Source organism: Perognathus longimembris, chromosome 15 (genome assembly GCF_023159225.1).
Source record: "Perognathus longimembris pacificus isolate PPM17 chromosome 15, ASM2315922v1, whole genome shotgun sequence".
Taxonomy (NCBI): Eukaryota; Metazoa; Chordata; class Mammalia; order Rodentia; family Heteromyidae; genus Perognathus; species Perognathus longimembris.
The window spans coordinates 59,063,381-59,079,048 of record NC_063175.1 but is presented as its reverse complement, the minus strand read 5'-3'; the positions used below and the strand labels follow the sequence as shown (position 1 = coordinate 59,079,048).

Here is a 15,668-nt window from a genome sequence, read left to right as displayed (position 1 = left end):
GTAATCCAGTGAACTACAGGAAGGGGGGGGGGCGCAGAGCACTTCCTCTTCTGCCGAGCTCCCCTCCCACTTGACCAGAGGGACTCTAACCAGAACATTCTCCACTGAACACCTTGGTGGGAGTGGCCGGGGGGGGGGGGTTCAATCTGAGAAGGGCTGTCTGATCTAGGTACTGAGGGCCACTGGGCTGGCCCTGTAAGAGGTCACAGAGGTGTACTTGGCACAAGGGGGAAACCGCGCAGGCTTCCCAGGCTTTTCGAGAGGCTGTCTACCTCCTATGTCTCTGTGTTACAGCATTTGCCTGAGGATCGGCTGCCTCACAATACAAGGCTCTCAAGCAAACAGCAAGGCTAGAAATACACCCCCCAAAGATCATCATATAACTCGCATGACAGAAATTCCAAATGATAAAAAAAAAAATGAAGGGATGTGTTTGAATAAGCTCTGGTCAGAAGATCACTCTTAAACAATGATGCACTGCAGGTAATCTACTTCTTCCTCAATCTCCTCTCAAAGTAAGTATAACATAATGGTAGGAAATGGCACCATAATGATTAAAATCTAAATGAGTTAGTTTTTCAAAGACCACAGGAGTCCCTGTGGTACACAGGGCACATGTCATCTTCTTACCGCTACTATTCTATCATCACAACAACAGGTCTCAAGGAAGTAGATGTGTGCACTCTGACCACATTCACAGCAGCCATGTGATGGAGACAGGACTGAGTGCCAGTGCTGACGGGGACCGTTCCGCACATGCGCAGGACCAAACATGTACTTTACATGGTGTGTTTTTAAATTCATGGCCTGACGTGAGTGTTGAGACCCACCAGAGACCTGTGAAAGGATGGGTGGCAACACCCAGAGCACCCTCCACCTGGGCCCTCAAGGGCCAGCAATACCCATCCATCCACAATTCTGCACACTGAACCCCACACTTTCCCATAAGTCTTTCAAAAATCAGGTTAATTAGTGACATGGGCCTTTCCTTCCTATCTGATACATGTTTGTTTACAACTCAGGATGTGTTCAGGGGCCCTTTCCCAGGATCTCTTATATTCTAGACATGCAATATACTCATAGTAACTGCTAATTTAAATGTCAGTTGCTACATTTTTATTCCTACTAGGTAGGAAAAAGTGCTCATTTCTCCCTTGATCTTTTACCTGTGCTTTTTGTTTAAATCTATGAAAAATGTCTGCATCTTATAACACTGCAGATATTTCCCCTTTTGATGCTCATTCCACTGTAAAGACAGCTTCATCACTTTGACATTATATTGGTCCTTGGTCCCCAACAGCAGGAAGATGATGATGGAAACATCCTTTCTGCCGCTCCAACTCTGCAGTAGGATGGGAAAAGAGTCACATTTGGGTTGGACTGAGTGTCTATGTAACAAGCAGTCACTACCAGGGTCTGGAAGAAAACAGCACCAACTGAGTCCCAGTGCTTAGGGCCAGCTGCGTCATAGGAAAACAGTAGCAAATGCAAACTACTACACGCAAAAGCCAGGCACTAGACTCCTGTATTACTGGGGCCCCGAACTGGATGTACAGGACTCAAGCAATAACAAAGCCGCCACAAGAAGTGACAACACCAGTCTAACAGTGTATATGAGATTACTTTTAAGGAAAAAAATGAACAGCTAGCCAGACAAAATGAATCTTGAAATGACAAGTGTTTGATATCTGAACATTGATAACTGTGTAGTTACAACAAAAGATATAAAATGCTTTACTGCCATTTAAAAAAAAATGTAGGGCTGGGAATATGGCCTTCTGGCAAGAGTGCTTGCCTCCTACACATGAAGCTCTCGGTTCGATTATGGAAAACGGCCAGAAGGGGCGCTGTGGCTCAGGTGGCAGAGTGCTAGCCTTGAGCAGGAAGAAGCCAGGGAGGGTGCTCAGGCCCTGAGTCCAAGGCCCAGGACTGGCCAAAAATAAAAAAAATAAATAAAAAATAAAATAAAAATGTAGCCCTCCAAACAAATGAGATTTTTAGCAGCAAACAGAAAATAAAAGTATTAAAAGTTAGGGCTGGGGATATAGCCTAGTGGCAAGAGTGCCTGCCTCGGATACACGAGGCCCTAGGTTCGATTCCCCAGCACCACATATACAGAAAACGGCCAGAAGCGGCGCTGTGGCTCAAGTGGCAGAGTGCTATCCTTGAGCGGGAAGAAGCCAGGGACGGTGCTCGGGCCCTGAGTCCAAGGCCCAGGACTGGCCAAAAAAAAAAAAAAAAGTGAAATAACATTAATTTTTCAAATAAGCCACACTGAATTCAGCCTACAAATAAACCAAAGTTGTATAAAACTTCTAGAGAAAAAAAAAATCACAAAACATTATTGAAAAGGATCACTGATTAAAGATTATAAGAGTTAATCCTCTCCAAAGTTCTATAGCGATTAAATGCAATCCAAATCAAACTCCCCTCAGAACTCAAAGTCTTAGCACAGAAAAGGATTACTAGACCAATGCAAGACGAGGGCCAGTGGCACGTCCACTGTGCATGAACACGTCACTTGCCAAGGAGCTAGTTGGTACTTACCTGTACCGGGGAAGGCAGCATCTGCAGAGCAGAACAAAGAGCTCTGCAGAAGCATGGGGAAATGAACTAACTAGGTGGAGAAGTCTTGAATAATCTTGAATAAAAACAGCTCTACCTCATGAAAGATCTTACCAAGACAAGGAAACACTAAAACTAAGGGCACATCACAAAGGGCAGTATTCTTTATGACCTAAGGGTAGAGACACTTTCTTAAACCGCAACAGGAAAAGACTGATACATCAGAGCCAAGAAAGGACTGCTGCTCATGAAATATCATGAAGAGGTAGCTCACACCTGTAATTCTAGCTATTCAGAAGGCTTAGATCTGGTGGATTACAAATTGGAGCCTGCCAGGGGGAGAAAGTCTGAGAGATTCTGTCTCCAAAATAATCGGGGCTGGGGATATAGCCTAGTGGCAAGAGTGCCTGCCTTGGATACACGAGGCCCTAGGTTCGATTCCCCAGCACCACATATACAGAAAACGGCCAGAAACGGCACTGTGGCTCAAGTGGCAGAGTGCTAGCCTTGAGCGGGAAGAAGCCAGGGACAGTGCTCAGGCCCTGAGTCCAAGGCCCAGGACTGGCAAAAAAAAATCAGCAAAAAGCTGGGCTGAATGGCATGGATCTAGTGGTAAACACCAGCCAAGCAAGCAGCAAGCCCAGCAGGCCAAAACCCGGTACCAGGAAAAAGAAAAATCACCATGAAGAAAAGACCAGCAAAAAAGTAGGAATTGATGAAACATATAAGCCAACAAAGTATTTCTACATAGATGTACATAGAAGTCCTACAGAACCATAGGAAAACCTAACATTTCACAGACAAACTAACTATGGCACAGGTAATTGTCACGCTAAGATACCCAGACAGCAGGCCAGTAAACACTGTAGGCATCTCCACCTTACCACACCAGGGCTTGGGCACTAACAAGAGCACTCTTCCCAAACCCACAGAGTAAATAAATTAAGGAAACCGTGCAAGTCTGCAATCCCTTGTGCCTTTCTGGAAAGCAAATGTACAGGCTGCAATAGGAGGGCAACAATGGGGTGGTGCGTTGATACTTTCTTCTCTATTTTGACATCAGGAACAGTTGGCCTCATGAATCTTAACAGTACTCAAGACTATTGTCAACATGGAGTGAGCTGAGGTACCTCTTCTCCATTTCTCAACTTTCACCTTAAGAGACTCTCCCTTTTTGTGACAGATCCTGAAATTCTTTTCACATGTCTGTCTCAAGGACCTGTGGTTTTATGTGTGACACAGTCTGAAAAACAAGGAGAGATTATATTTGGAAGGGCAAAAGTGAGGAAGAGAACTGAGAACCACAAAAGAGGGAGAGATGAAAAGTGTGGCAAACCAGAAAGCAGAGAGAAATATTAGGAAACAGGGTTCAGTCCACTGGGTCTCCTGGGGAAGGGACAAGCCCCCAACATGCCAAGTCAGCATTTGCTTCGCATCCAAGAGCCATCACAGGTGCTGTGTAGCTTGCTGCCGGCAGGGCTGAGCACTCTGAGCAAGCACCCCTCGCCTCACACTTTTCACAGGGGGAATGGAACATACCATGCTACCTGGAAGAATTGAAACTTGCAGGCAGAGAACCTGTGTTCCTCAGTTCTCAGCCACTGGTACAGAATTCTGCGTGCCATCTGTTTACTCTGCTATAAGGCACATTGCCCCAAACTTATTCTGGGCTCCCAGAAGAACGCAAATAAGGAAACCCTGTAGAGCAAGTAAGAACTTGCCTCTGCACAGACTAAAAAGGCACTGTCTGATCAGCAGTGACTTCCAGTACATAAAGGACGCTTCTAAGGTGAAAGCAGCACCCAAGTTGGTAAGCCTTGACCATTCCACCTTCAACTCATGTATCACACCAATCCACACAAAAGAAAAATAAGAGATTCCAGCTAATTCTCATCCATAGTGGTGCTGGGGAATCAACCCTGATGACCTGGGCACCTAGGCAAAAATGTGCATACAGAGCTATCCCCAGTATATAGAGAGAAACCTGTACATGTCCCTCCTACTGCAAAGTCCCATCTAAACACTTAAAATCATTTTACAAGACTACAGGCAATAAAAACTTCTATCCAGTCACACACACTCTCTCTCTCTCTCACACACACACACACAGACAAATGTTTGTTATCCTGTGAATGTTTGAGAAGGGGGAGAGGGGGAATGAAAGATATTAATAGGGAAAAGCAGAGATGTGGAAAGTGAGAAAAAGCAATGAGTCAACTGCTTAAAGTACTGAATATACCTGTGTTAAATGCCACATCAAAATTATTTTAACAACATATACTTTAAACAATGAACAACTAACAGGTCCCCTGATGTGTTGTTGGTATTGTGGAAGGGCAAATAGAGAAGGTGAAGGAAGATAAACATAGTCGAAATACTTTATATACATGTATGAAAATGGAACCAAGAAGCTGTTGAGATTGGATTGGGAAGAGGAAATAAGAAGGTTGAGCGACAGGGACACTGAATCTGTTCAAGGTTTATTGTATTCATATATGGATATGCCAAACTGAGCCACCTAGTACAACTAATTGATTAAAAAAAAAAAGTCAAGCTCCAACAAATAAACAGCAGAAAACGAGTACTTACAAAGGGGGGAGGGTTTGCCCAGGAGATAGGGATAGACAAATGAAAAGAAGAAGGGGAGAAAGCAGTCAAGAATGTAATATACATATTACCAAAAAAATGTTTAAGGTAAGGGGTGGTTGGGGAGCCGGATGTGAAAGGGGTGACACCGATCCAGATGCATCTCATAAACTGCTTTGAGAAGTGGCAACTGTTTTGTACAAGTACTTAAAGATAACTAATAAAAAAGTAAAAATAAAAATGATTATCAAGATTTCTTTAAACTATTTAGAAACTCAAAATCTGAGCACCACCAGACTCCAGTTTTCTTCCCTTGATGCTGGTAATGGGACTTCAAGTCAAAACCTGTCCCTTAGCATTCAAGGCCAATACTCTACCACTTGAGAGACAACTCCATTTCCGGCTTTTTGGTGATTAACTATAAGTAAGAACATGACAGACTTTCCTGCCCTCACTGGCTTCAAAATGGGATCCTTAGATCTCAACTTATTTATAAGTAAGTAAGTAGGATTACATTGGCCCCCAATGCAGTCATTATTATTATTGTTGTTGTTGTTGATTTAAAATTGCTAGCTCATGCCTTCTGAGCATTTAGGACATGCAGGTAATATGTCTTCTAAATTTTACACGTCTAAAATACAGAGTGCTATAATATCACCGATGTACCATAAAAGTGGAGTAATTCACTAATGGTTCAAAGATCTCTACTGAGATGGAGCTAGGATTCAACCCTATGTAGAGCTGACTGGCTCAAAGTACCCTCTCTAAAGTAAATCATGTGAAATGAGTCTCACTGTTCTTTGTTCTAAACTCTCTCCCTTCAGGGGAACCATCAGAATCATACCTACACATCAGCAAAGTGAGGAGAATTCCAGGTCTCAAAGGAGAAGACATCACAAGAGAATAACACTAAATTATATTCAATTTACTAAAATTAACTTAGCTTATAGCTAGACGTTAGGATTACACATGTAATTCTAACCAAAGGAGGCTGAGATCTGGAGAATCACATTTTGAGGTCAGCCTAGTCACAAAAATCTGCTGGATTCCATCTCCAAAAATAACCTTTAAAACCTGACTGCAGGCATAGCTTAACTGATAGACAACCAACTAAGAAGGTGCAAGGTCCTGAGGTCTAACCCCAGTATTAACAACAAAATACAACATATTATAAAAGCACAGCTCATTATATTTTTATCCAGCAAAATGATAGTGAGAAATATTTTATATGCAAAACACCTGTATATTAATTGGCTAACAGTATAGTTTGAGCTATATATACAACAACCAGAATTGAGAACTCTTATCAAACAGTAACTAGAAGCAGGTAGGCCAAGGACTAGCAAGGAGAAGTACATTTTAGTTTGAAAAGCAGTATTACAACATGAACAAGATAGCAAAGGACACATTTTTATACTCATATTCATGTTAAGGGGGAAATAATCACTCTTTATTCACTCCTAGAACTTATACAAAGATATTTTTCTGAGCAAAATTTTATTTTATAAAAAAAAGGTACACATTCTGAGTCCTTTTTTCTTTTCAATAATGTACTAAACTCAGCTTTAAAACAAAAACAAGGCGCTAGGGTGTGGTTCGGTGGTAGACTGCATGCCTAGCATTCTGTATGAGAGCCTGGATTTAACCTTCAACATTACAAAAACAACAAAACAATTGAATAGGCAGTTAGAGCATACCATTCCAATGAAATTATACAAGTAACACAGATGCTGAAAAATGTCTAGGAATCCATTTGTCTTTGTTTTAATGAATGAGCACCCATAAATTGCCTCTAAAATTGCTGTGATTCTTTATACAAAAGCCACAGTTCAGGAAGGCCTCAGAAGAGGACTGGCTCCTACCAGAGGGTGCTACAACACTTTGGCCAAGCCTCTTCTTGGCATCTAGAGGCCTCAGCCCTGCCTGCCTGCCTGCCTGCCTGCCTGCCTATGAGGCACTGCTCACTTGGCCTGCAGGAAGAGCTGGGCATCGTCATCTGCCTTCATCCAAAGGAGAGGAAAACGCATCATCTGAGACCCAGATTAATTTCAGAGCAGTCATTTTTCTTTATATTGTCTGAAATTAAAAACATATTAAATTGATCCATTATGAAAATTCTGTTCTCTATAGTGTGTTTGAGATCATGTCTGTATCTTAAGGCTATAGAACAATTTTTGTAATTGTAATAACAACAAAATTATTGTCTTTAACTTAAGAAAATTGTTGCTTGAATGACTAAATATTCAACCAAAACAAAACACATCTCTCACTAAATTGCAACATATACAACTTGTTCATTTCCACAGGTTAATGAACTTTATGTAGCAACGCTGAATTGTGATTTTTCATTTCTATTTTTTTTTTTTTTTTTTTTTGGCCAGTCCTGGGCCTTGGACTCAGGGCCTGAGCACTGTCCCTGGCTTCTTCCCGCTCAAGGCTAGCACTCTGCCACTTGAGCCACAGCGCGGCTTCTGGCCGTTTTCTGTATATGTGTGGTGCTGGGGAATCGAACCTAGGGCCTCGTGTATCCGAGGCAGGCACTCTTGCCACTAGGCTATATCCCCAGCCCCTCATTTCTAATTTTTATATCTCTATTTTGAAGTGGTAGAACAGTCCCTAACACAGTTTAGCAATGACATAACTATGCAATGCAGTGTGAAGAATTAACATCAGTGCAATAAAGAGAGAGAGAGAGAGAGAGAGAGAGAGAGAGAGAGAGAGAGAGAGAGAGAGCTGGGAGCAGGTGGCTCATGCCTATAATTCCAGTTAAGATCTGATAGACTAAAAATGTGTCTGTACATCATACATCCATCTACCTACTTATCCACCCACTAAATCAACCATGTACTTATTCACCTGTCTACATACCACTTCCCTCCATACACGTGTATCCATCCACCCACCCACCTACTATCCATTTATTCATCTCTATGTTCCTTCAGTCTGTCTCCTCCAAGAGCTTGGAAACAGCACATTTCAGTAGCAATGAACACATTCAACTTCCAGAACGTGAATTCTACGTATCATTCTTTACTGAAAGGAAACCAGTCTGATCCCAGGGCTAGGGCAAAGAAACTACAAGATGAGCATGGCACACCTCTTGATGAACAAAAACAAAAGGCCAATAAATATTCTGAACAATAATTCATTGTAAGAGGACATAAAGCCAGCTTAAAAGGGTTCCTACAAGGCAAAGAAGAGACAATATGAGCATCAATAAAGCAATGAATTACATACCTCTCTGAACCAAGAGTAAACCACAAGCCACATCCATGGCAGTATAGGCAAAGCCTGGTATGCAACTGGTACCTGGAACAGAGTGGGCATTCTGTAAATGCCCACTGCCTTTGAGACCCCACTCTATTCTCTGCAATAGCACACTACCCTGCATGGCATTTTCAGTTTTTAACTTTTATTAAAGGTACATCTACCATCTCCACAAACCACATGAACTACCTACCTTATGTCTTCTTTTAACTCTTCATTCAACTATTAAACATCTACTATATGAGCAGCACAGAACACAGCTCCTGCCACTGGAGCATTTAAAAACTTGACTACTCAGTGCTGGATGTTGACAACTGGAGGACAAAGAGAATGAATGTCCCAGGTAAACAAAGACCAGCTGTCCTGGCCATTCATGGAACATATTCATTTAGCAAGTATCCATTGAGATTGATATTTTTGGTTTTTTTTTTTTTTTTTTTTTGGCCAGTCCTGGGCCTTGGACTCAGGGCCTGAGCACTGTCCCTGGCTTCTTCTTGCTCAAGGCTAGCACTCTGCCACTTGAGCCACAGCGCCACTTCTGGCCGTTTTCTGTATATGTGGTGCTGGGGAATCGAACCCAGGGCCTCATGTATAGGAGGCAAGCTCTCTTGCCACTAGGCCATATCCCCAGCCCCGAGATTGATATTTTTGATGTGTGTGTGCCAACACTGGGTCTTGTACTTGGAACCTGGGCACTGTCTCTCAGCATTTTTGTGTAAGGCTAGCAATCTACCATTTGAGCCACTCCATAGCTCCACTTCTGTCTTTTTGGTGGTTAGTTATCAGGAGTCTTACACACTTTCCTGCCCAGGCTGGCTTTGAACTATGCTTTGATGCTAAGATTTCAGCCTCCTGAGAAGCTAGGATTATAGGTGTGAACCACCAGGCTACAACTGGCATTTTACATTTTGCTTGCATTTAAAAATTTTAAAGACTTCCTATTGAAGATGCTATTGCCAAAACAGAGACTGATATCATAAGATGCATGTGCATTCTCAAAGTTCTACAGAAAGCATCTGTGTCCACATGACTAAGTCAGTTTAAATCCTTAAACTGTGGAGCTTAAGTCTTTTTAATAAAATTCTCCTTATTTCAAAACAAGTGAATATGCTTGAGCTAGATGTACTTCAAAAAACTAGGTTTAAAAAAATGACTGTAAGAGTTCTCTGATTTAAAAATTTAGAAGTTTTAGGAATAATAAATGAGCGAATGAACGCATGCCCCAGAGACACCAACGTCCTTGGTTTGGTGTCTGCGTATCACTGTTTTCTATGAATCTTCCTTCCTGGAACAGAACGTCACTGGCTGTCTCACTTCATAGAAACACAAGGAGCTTGGTAACTGTACTGGGTCTCTCAGGCCTCATGCCTTGTGCTCAGTCTGCAGATCCAGTCAGCCACCCTCAGACTTAACCTGTGTGCCAGAACCACACTCACACAATACTGAGCACCTTGTGAAAGGAGGCTGTCAACTGATCAAACATGTAACAGGTTTTGAGCATCTGCAGAGTAGACCTGTGTATATATTCCTTATGTACACCACCTCCTTTTAATTCTCTCAGCAATGTGGCTGAAAAGTGTCCATGGCACGCTACAAGGGACACTGTGATTTCATAGGGCAGGCAGCAGCCCAGCAACCAGGTGCAAAGTTCTTTCCACAAGCCACCTAACCACAGGAAAGATTGCAACTTTTTACTCAATTGTGTAAGTGCAAAGCTCTGCTCACTGGAGCAGGAGACAAGTCAGTCTTCACTCGCTGAAGATGAACAAACGAAACTTATAATTGCATGCAACAAAGGCAGTCATGTCCTGGCTTAACCCAAAAAGCCAAAATGCGCCTTGTCTATGTGCTGCAGGAAAACTTCACAGACAACTTGTTTAATTCATAATTGGTTTCTGAGGAGGGCTAGAAACACTTGTTAATATTCATAAATGTTATCCAAAAAAGGCATTCCAAGAATCTTATTGCCTATGCAGACTGACCACAATACTATGCTCTACAACATGCAACTCTTCTATGATACACACAAGCATAAATTCAAAACAAAAAATAAATCACCCAAGAGGGCAAATATCAGAAGACTAAAATAGTGCTATGATTGTATGCAACCACAAGAAACAAAAGTAAGCTACTCTACTGTAACATTTTGATACAGAACAACAGAACTCTTACAGTATTAATAAATGATCCTTTTAAAATAATAAAGCTAGTCTCTAAAACTGCCTTGATATTTCAACTTGCAAAGTATACTACATACATAAAGCAGATTGTATTTTGTTCTATTGTCTAAAAATGCCTTTGCAATAATTCAGGTAGTGAGAAGTGGCTCTAATTCACGTAATGGCACATGTCACCTGTCTCTCTATCAATGAGACATTTGAAAGCATCTTTTTATTAAAAACACAAATCAATATACTCAAGGGATTACAATAACTGCTTGAAGCAATTTGTATTATCATTTTATCCTTGATGTTCTTGCTCTGAGCAACTTATTATTATGAACGGCGTGAAAATGGCAACCTGTCACAATTGATTTTTCTTAACCTCCTGTAAGACTTTTTCCCCCATAAATGTAATCAAGTATCATCTTATTAAATATGTCTACAGCTAGGTTTTATAAAGCAGTCCATTACTCAAGCTGCATTCCTTATAATTTAAACTTTCACTAAATATCACTAAAATTGCTTAGCAGTAAAAGAAAACTTTTGATTTGTTCAGTTTTTAAATAAAACTTCCAACTCTGATGAGAGCTCAACTCCTCTGTAAGCACTAAGATGACAGAACCCTGAGCTTTAAAACTTTATTTTTATCATATCTTTCATCCATCATAGGATTTAGTCTTAATCTGTCTGAATAAAACATGTTACACTTTTTAAAAATTCCAGTAATCTACAAAAGATATGAAGCTGTATTTTCCAATAACACAAAATTATCATTCAGTTTCAAGAAGCAATTTTTAAGAACAGATCCACAAGAATGAGTCCAAATAGCCAGTTATGGTCTAACACATATACACAAGAATTTATTTCCATCTTAGGTAACAGTGACAAGGGTAAAGACAGCTTCTCCACCTAGTTAGTGTGTGTTGTGGTTCCAGGTATCTGACTCAGGATGTCTGGGGGCCCAAGAGTTTGTATTTCCAGGGCCTGTACAGAAACAGTCATCACAGACAGTTGCAATGTAGGTACTTAGTGCCAGCCCAGGGACTAAACTTTACATTACATTCAGAGCTAACAGCAGAGAGTATTACACCCACAAGCTAGGGTGTCACTTAGGAGCTGGGCAAAATTCTCCTACTTTTAAAAAGCACAATCAGGGAGCAATCTGAATCCATAGCCACACACAAAAAGCTTATTTAGCCTTGCAGTGATCATATGATTCTCCTTAGTTTTTATATGTTTGACAGTGTCTCACAATACTTTTTTTTTTAAATAAAGGAAGAAGGCAACCAAAATGCAGATAAAAAGGTGAATTATCCAAAAGATATCTGGAGACATTAGCTGAAGTAATAAGTTTAAAAATTATTTTATGAAGCCACTGATGACACTTTTATCTATTATTATTCATCTGCTCAGCACTAGAGGATTTTCGAAAGGATAAACACTAGTCTGTAATCCTATCTACTCAGAAGGCTGAGATCCGAGGACTGTGGTTCAAAGCCAGCTTGGGGAGCAAAGTCTGTAAAACTCTTATTTCCAATTAAGCACAAAAATGCTTGAAGTGGAGCTGTGGCTCAAGCAGTAAAGCTAAAGAGTTCAAGAACACTACTCAGGCACTGAGTACTAGTCATGACCTTCCCCCTCCCTCCAAAAAAGGCAAAAGGACTAGTGGCATATGACTCAAGTGATAAACCAGTGAGTTTAAAATCCAGTATTACTAAATAAATGAAGAAAAAAGAAAAAGAAAAAAGTAACACATTTAATTTCACAGAAAACTATTAGGAATCACATGTCACCCGTCAAGTTCTAATAGCAATGCATGGATTGTTAGCAGAAAATAGTAATATTATGATCTTATTCTCGACAATGACATGTAGGTACTGTCTGCATTTTATAGATAAGGGAATTAAGAACTACAATTAGGCCGTTTTGTAAAGCAGATAATTAGGGGTAGAGCCTGGGTTCCTCTCTAAACAGCAGAGCATAAGGGCCAGACATTTCCCGCAAGTACTAGGCCTTGAACTCATGGCCTTGCTTGCCTGGCTAGTGCTCTACTACTTGAGCTATGCCACCAGTATGTCTTCTGGATGTTTAATTATGGAGTTTCAAAAAACATTTTTGTCCAAGTTGGCTTAGAATCAAAACCCTCCATATCTCAGCTTCTTGAGGTACTACGCTTATAAGAGTGAGCCACCAGAACCCAGCAAAGTGCCAGCCAAGACCTTAAACAAGAGAACATTTAAATTTTTCTGAAACAAAACTGTATGTAAAAAGCTCAAGGAACCAAAAATAAAGGTTATGTATGGAGAATGAGTAAAAAAAAAAAAAGGAAACAAATTAAGCTGAAAAATAAGGTGGAATAGAATTAAACTAAACAGAAATACAGCTTATAAGATTTTAAACCCAGTGTTTAAAATTAAATTTACCCTGCAATATCATCATAAACATAAAAGTGATGATTAAGCAAAAGCCCTTGAATCTGCATGCCCATTAAAATATTCTATCTGCTCATCTGAGTAACAGCGTTTTGAGATGAGCACGGCCTGTGTGCCTGGGTGAGGGGGCCGGCCCCCCTCACCAAGTAGAGGGCAGGTGTGGGGTTGTTCTACGGTACTGCAGAGGGCTGAGGATGTTCTGCTGCACCACAGACCCAATGCAGAGGGCTGAGGATGTTTTTCCAATTTTCAAAGGTCTAATTTAAAAATAGTATATAGCTGAAGAAAATGTAATATATCTTATGCCATCTATGTCTTTTCAAGGATTACTTCATTTCCAATGTTTTGCAACAAAATTTTAAGGAAAAGTAAATTTTTTACAAGTACCTAATCACTGAATGAGATGTGAATCCATGTGAATATTGTTCTTAAATATGTTCTTAAATATACAGATTATATGGGTATTTATATACATAAAATAAAAATGAATAAAATACTAAAGAAACTTCTCATTAACTGTACATTAGAACATACTGTGACATATATATACTACATGCCTACTGAATTTTATGCAATATACACACATATATATATATTCCTACTAGCTTTTACTGCCATTTTGCTTACAAATTCACACAGATTACATAAGTAACAACTCTAGAAATATAATCAAATAATCTTTAAGATTAAAATTTGCTTTTATAGAAAGTAGAAATAAAACTGCTTTAACAATATAACATCAACAAGATAAATACTATGAAGCATTAATAGATGCCTTTATTTTAAAAATAAACCATCAACATAAAGAATGCAAATTATAAAATAAATGAAAAATGAGAAATTGGAGACCTACAATTAACTGTCAAATTATAGGCAAATTATACATCTAACCATGCAAATTTAAGACATAAAAAACTGTGATTAGGATGGAAGAGATATATTTGGAAATTCATCACTATGAAAATGTTGATAAACACAGAGAACTTATATCCTAATCACTGGCATTTTTGAGTGTTTTCATGTTATCTATGAAGCTACCTGAATGAGCTATCCAGCACTATGTACATAGACTTTCTTACTGACAAGAAAAGGCAAGTTTATGAAAGCAGTCATTCCTTAAACTAGCCTACCTTATTTTTTGGATTGGATGTGTTCATTACACTTCGAGTCTCTTTTCCAGTATAAATGACAACACCTATTACAGTACCTGCAAAAAACATGAAAGTGGTCCTTGTAGAAATACTTTAAAGGAAAGCAAAGAGATAACACTTTCTATTTAAATGTCTTGGTGGAAAGTTTATTACACTATATAAAGTCATACACATTTATCTAACTACGTAATTTAATTTTGCTTCTTCAAGAAAATCTTATCTCAGCCTTAACAAGTCAAACGATTTGTCAATAATACTAGTTCATCCATAGGGTAACATGAGAAATTTCACTAATATTCTTTCTCTGGACAATAGGAGTGACATGATACTGAAAGACTAACTGACATTACCGAGAGAGGCAAAAATAACACCGACCTCTGGCAGGAATAGGCTAGCCAGCTGCCCTGAGTAAAAGTGAACTCACCAGCACAGCTAGTCAGAGCCTCTGTTGCTGCTTCAGATGCATATTATCAAGACAACATCAGAATATAAAAAAGAGTATTTGAATTAATAGTTAATCATCTCTTTATGGATGTTTGTGATAGTTTGATTTCTCATTTGCATGTGAAAAAGACAATTTTAAACTTAAAAGAACATGACAAAACATCCTTAGAACTACCCAGAGGATGGAAAAGTCAGAGTGCCAGAACTAAAAACTACGAATCTCTCTCTTTCTCTCTCCCTCTCTGGAAATACAGCCAAGCACAGTTTAGATCCTTAACTCTTGGAGTTTTTTTAAATTTTGAAGGCAAAAACACAAAATGAGAAATACTACATAAACCACTGAAATGAATACCTATATACTGGGAAATGATGCTAAAAATAATTACAAATTTACATAAAAACTCTTTGGAAGAGGCAAGAATGATCCTATCTCAAAAACAAACAAAAGTCTTTGTTGTCACATTAACACTGAAATTTAGCAAACTGTAAGTTAAATAAAAATAAATATAAAAATTATCTCTTGGTTTGATATGAGTACTGACAGCTGCACATTACACACTGTGTAACTTACTTCAGCATCACCTCTAGCACGCTTAGAAAGTTAGAAGACACCAGCCAGTGTTCCTCAGCAGTGGTGTGTCCAGAGGTTGTACCTTTCTGTTTGACTGTGTACCACAATCTAAAGGAAAGTTGTGAGGCTTCTGTCTGCTGAATTTCTGGTAGGTGTGGTTAGCCCACATGGGTTATAGAAGGTCGTCCAACTACAGAAGTGCTGTCTTTAAGGCGCTATGATCTATACAAACGTCCAACATGAGGTGACTACACTTAGTGTACAGAAAAATATTAGATGTATAATGAGGTGATACTACAAAAAATTCTTAAAAATTTGCACCATGGAATTATTTTAATTTTAAAATAAGATAAAATATTTAAACTGGTTAAGGTGTCAGTGGCTCATGTCTATAAATCCTAGTGAGTCAAGAGAGTGAAATATGAGGATAAAGGTTGGAAGCCATCCTGGGCAGGAATGTCTGTGAGACTCGTATCTCTAACTAACCACC

At 39.6% G+C, this 15,668-nt stretch overlaps 1 protein-coding gene across 8 annotated transcripts in view; it reads right to left on the bottom strand.

Moving 5' to 3' along the window:
* Atp9b (ATPase phospholipid transporting 9B (putative)) overlaps window positions 1-15,668 on the bottom strand; it is a 182,445-nt gene that overhangs the window by 89,353 nt on the left and 77,424 nt on the right. For 6 of the 8 annotated variants that reach the window (XR_007213409.1, XM_048363532.1, XM_048363525.1 and 3 more), the window contains exon 11: window positions 14,143-14,219. The exons of the other annotated variants lie outside the window; for them this stretch is intronic. Coding sequence is in view for 5 of the 6 variants with exons in the window: in XM_048363532.1 (XP_048219489.1) it covers window positions 14,143-14,219 (77 nt within the window). In the remaining variant the exon portion in view is untranslated. The remainder of the gene's footprint in view (window positions 1-14,142; window positions 14,220-15,668) is intronic. 8 annotated transcript variants of the gene reach the window in all.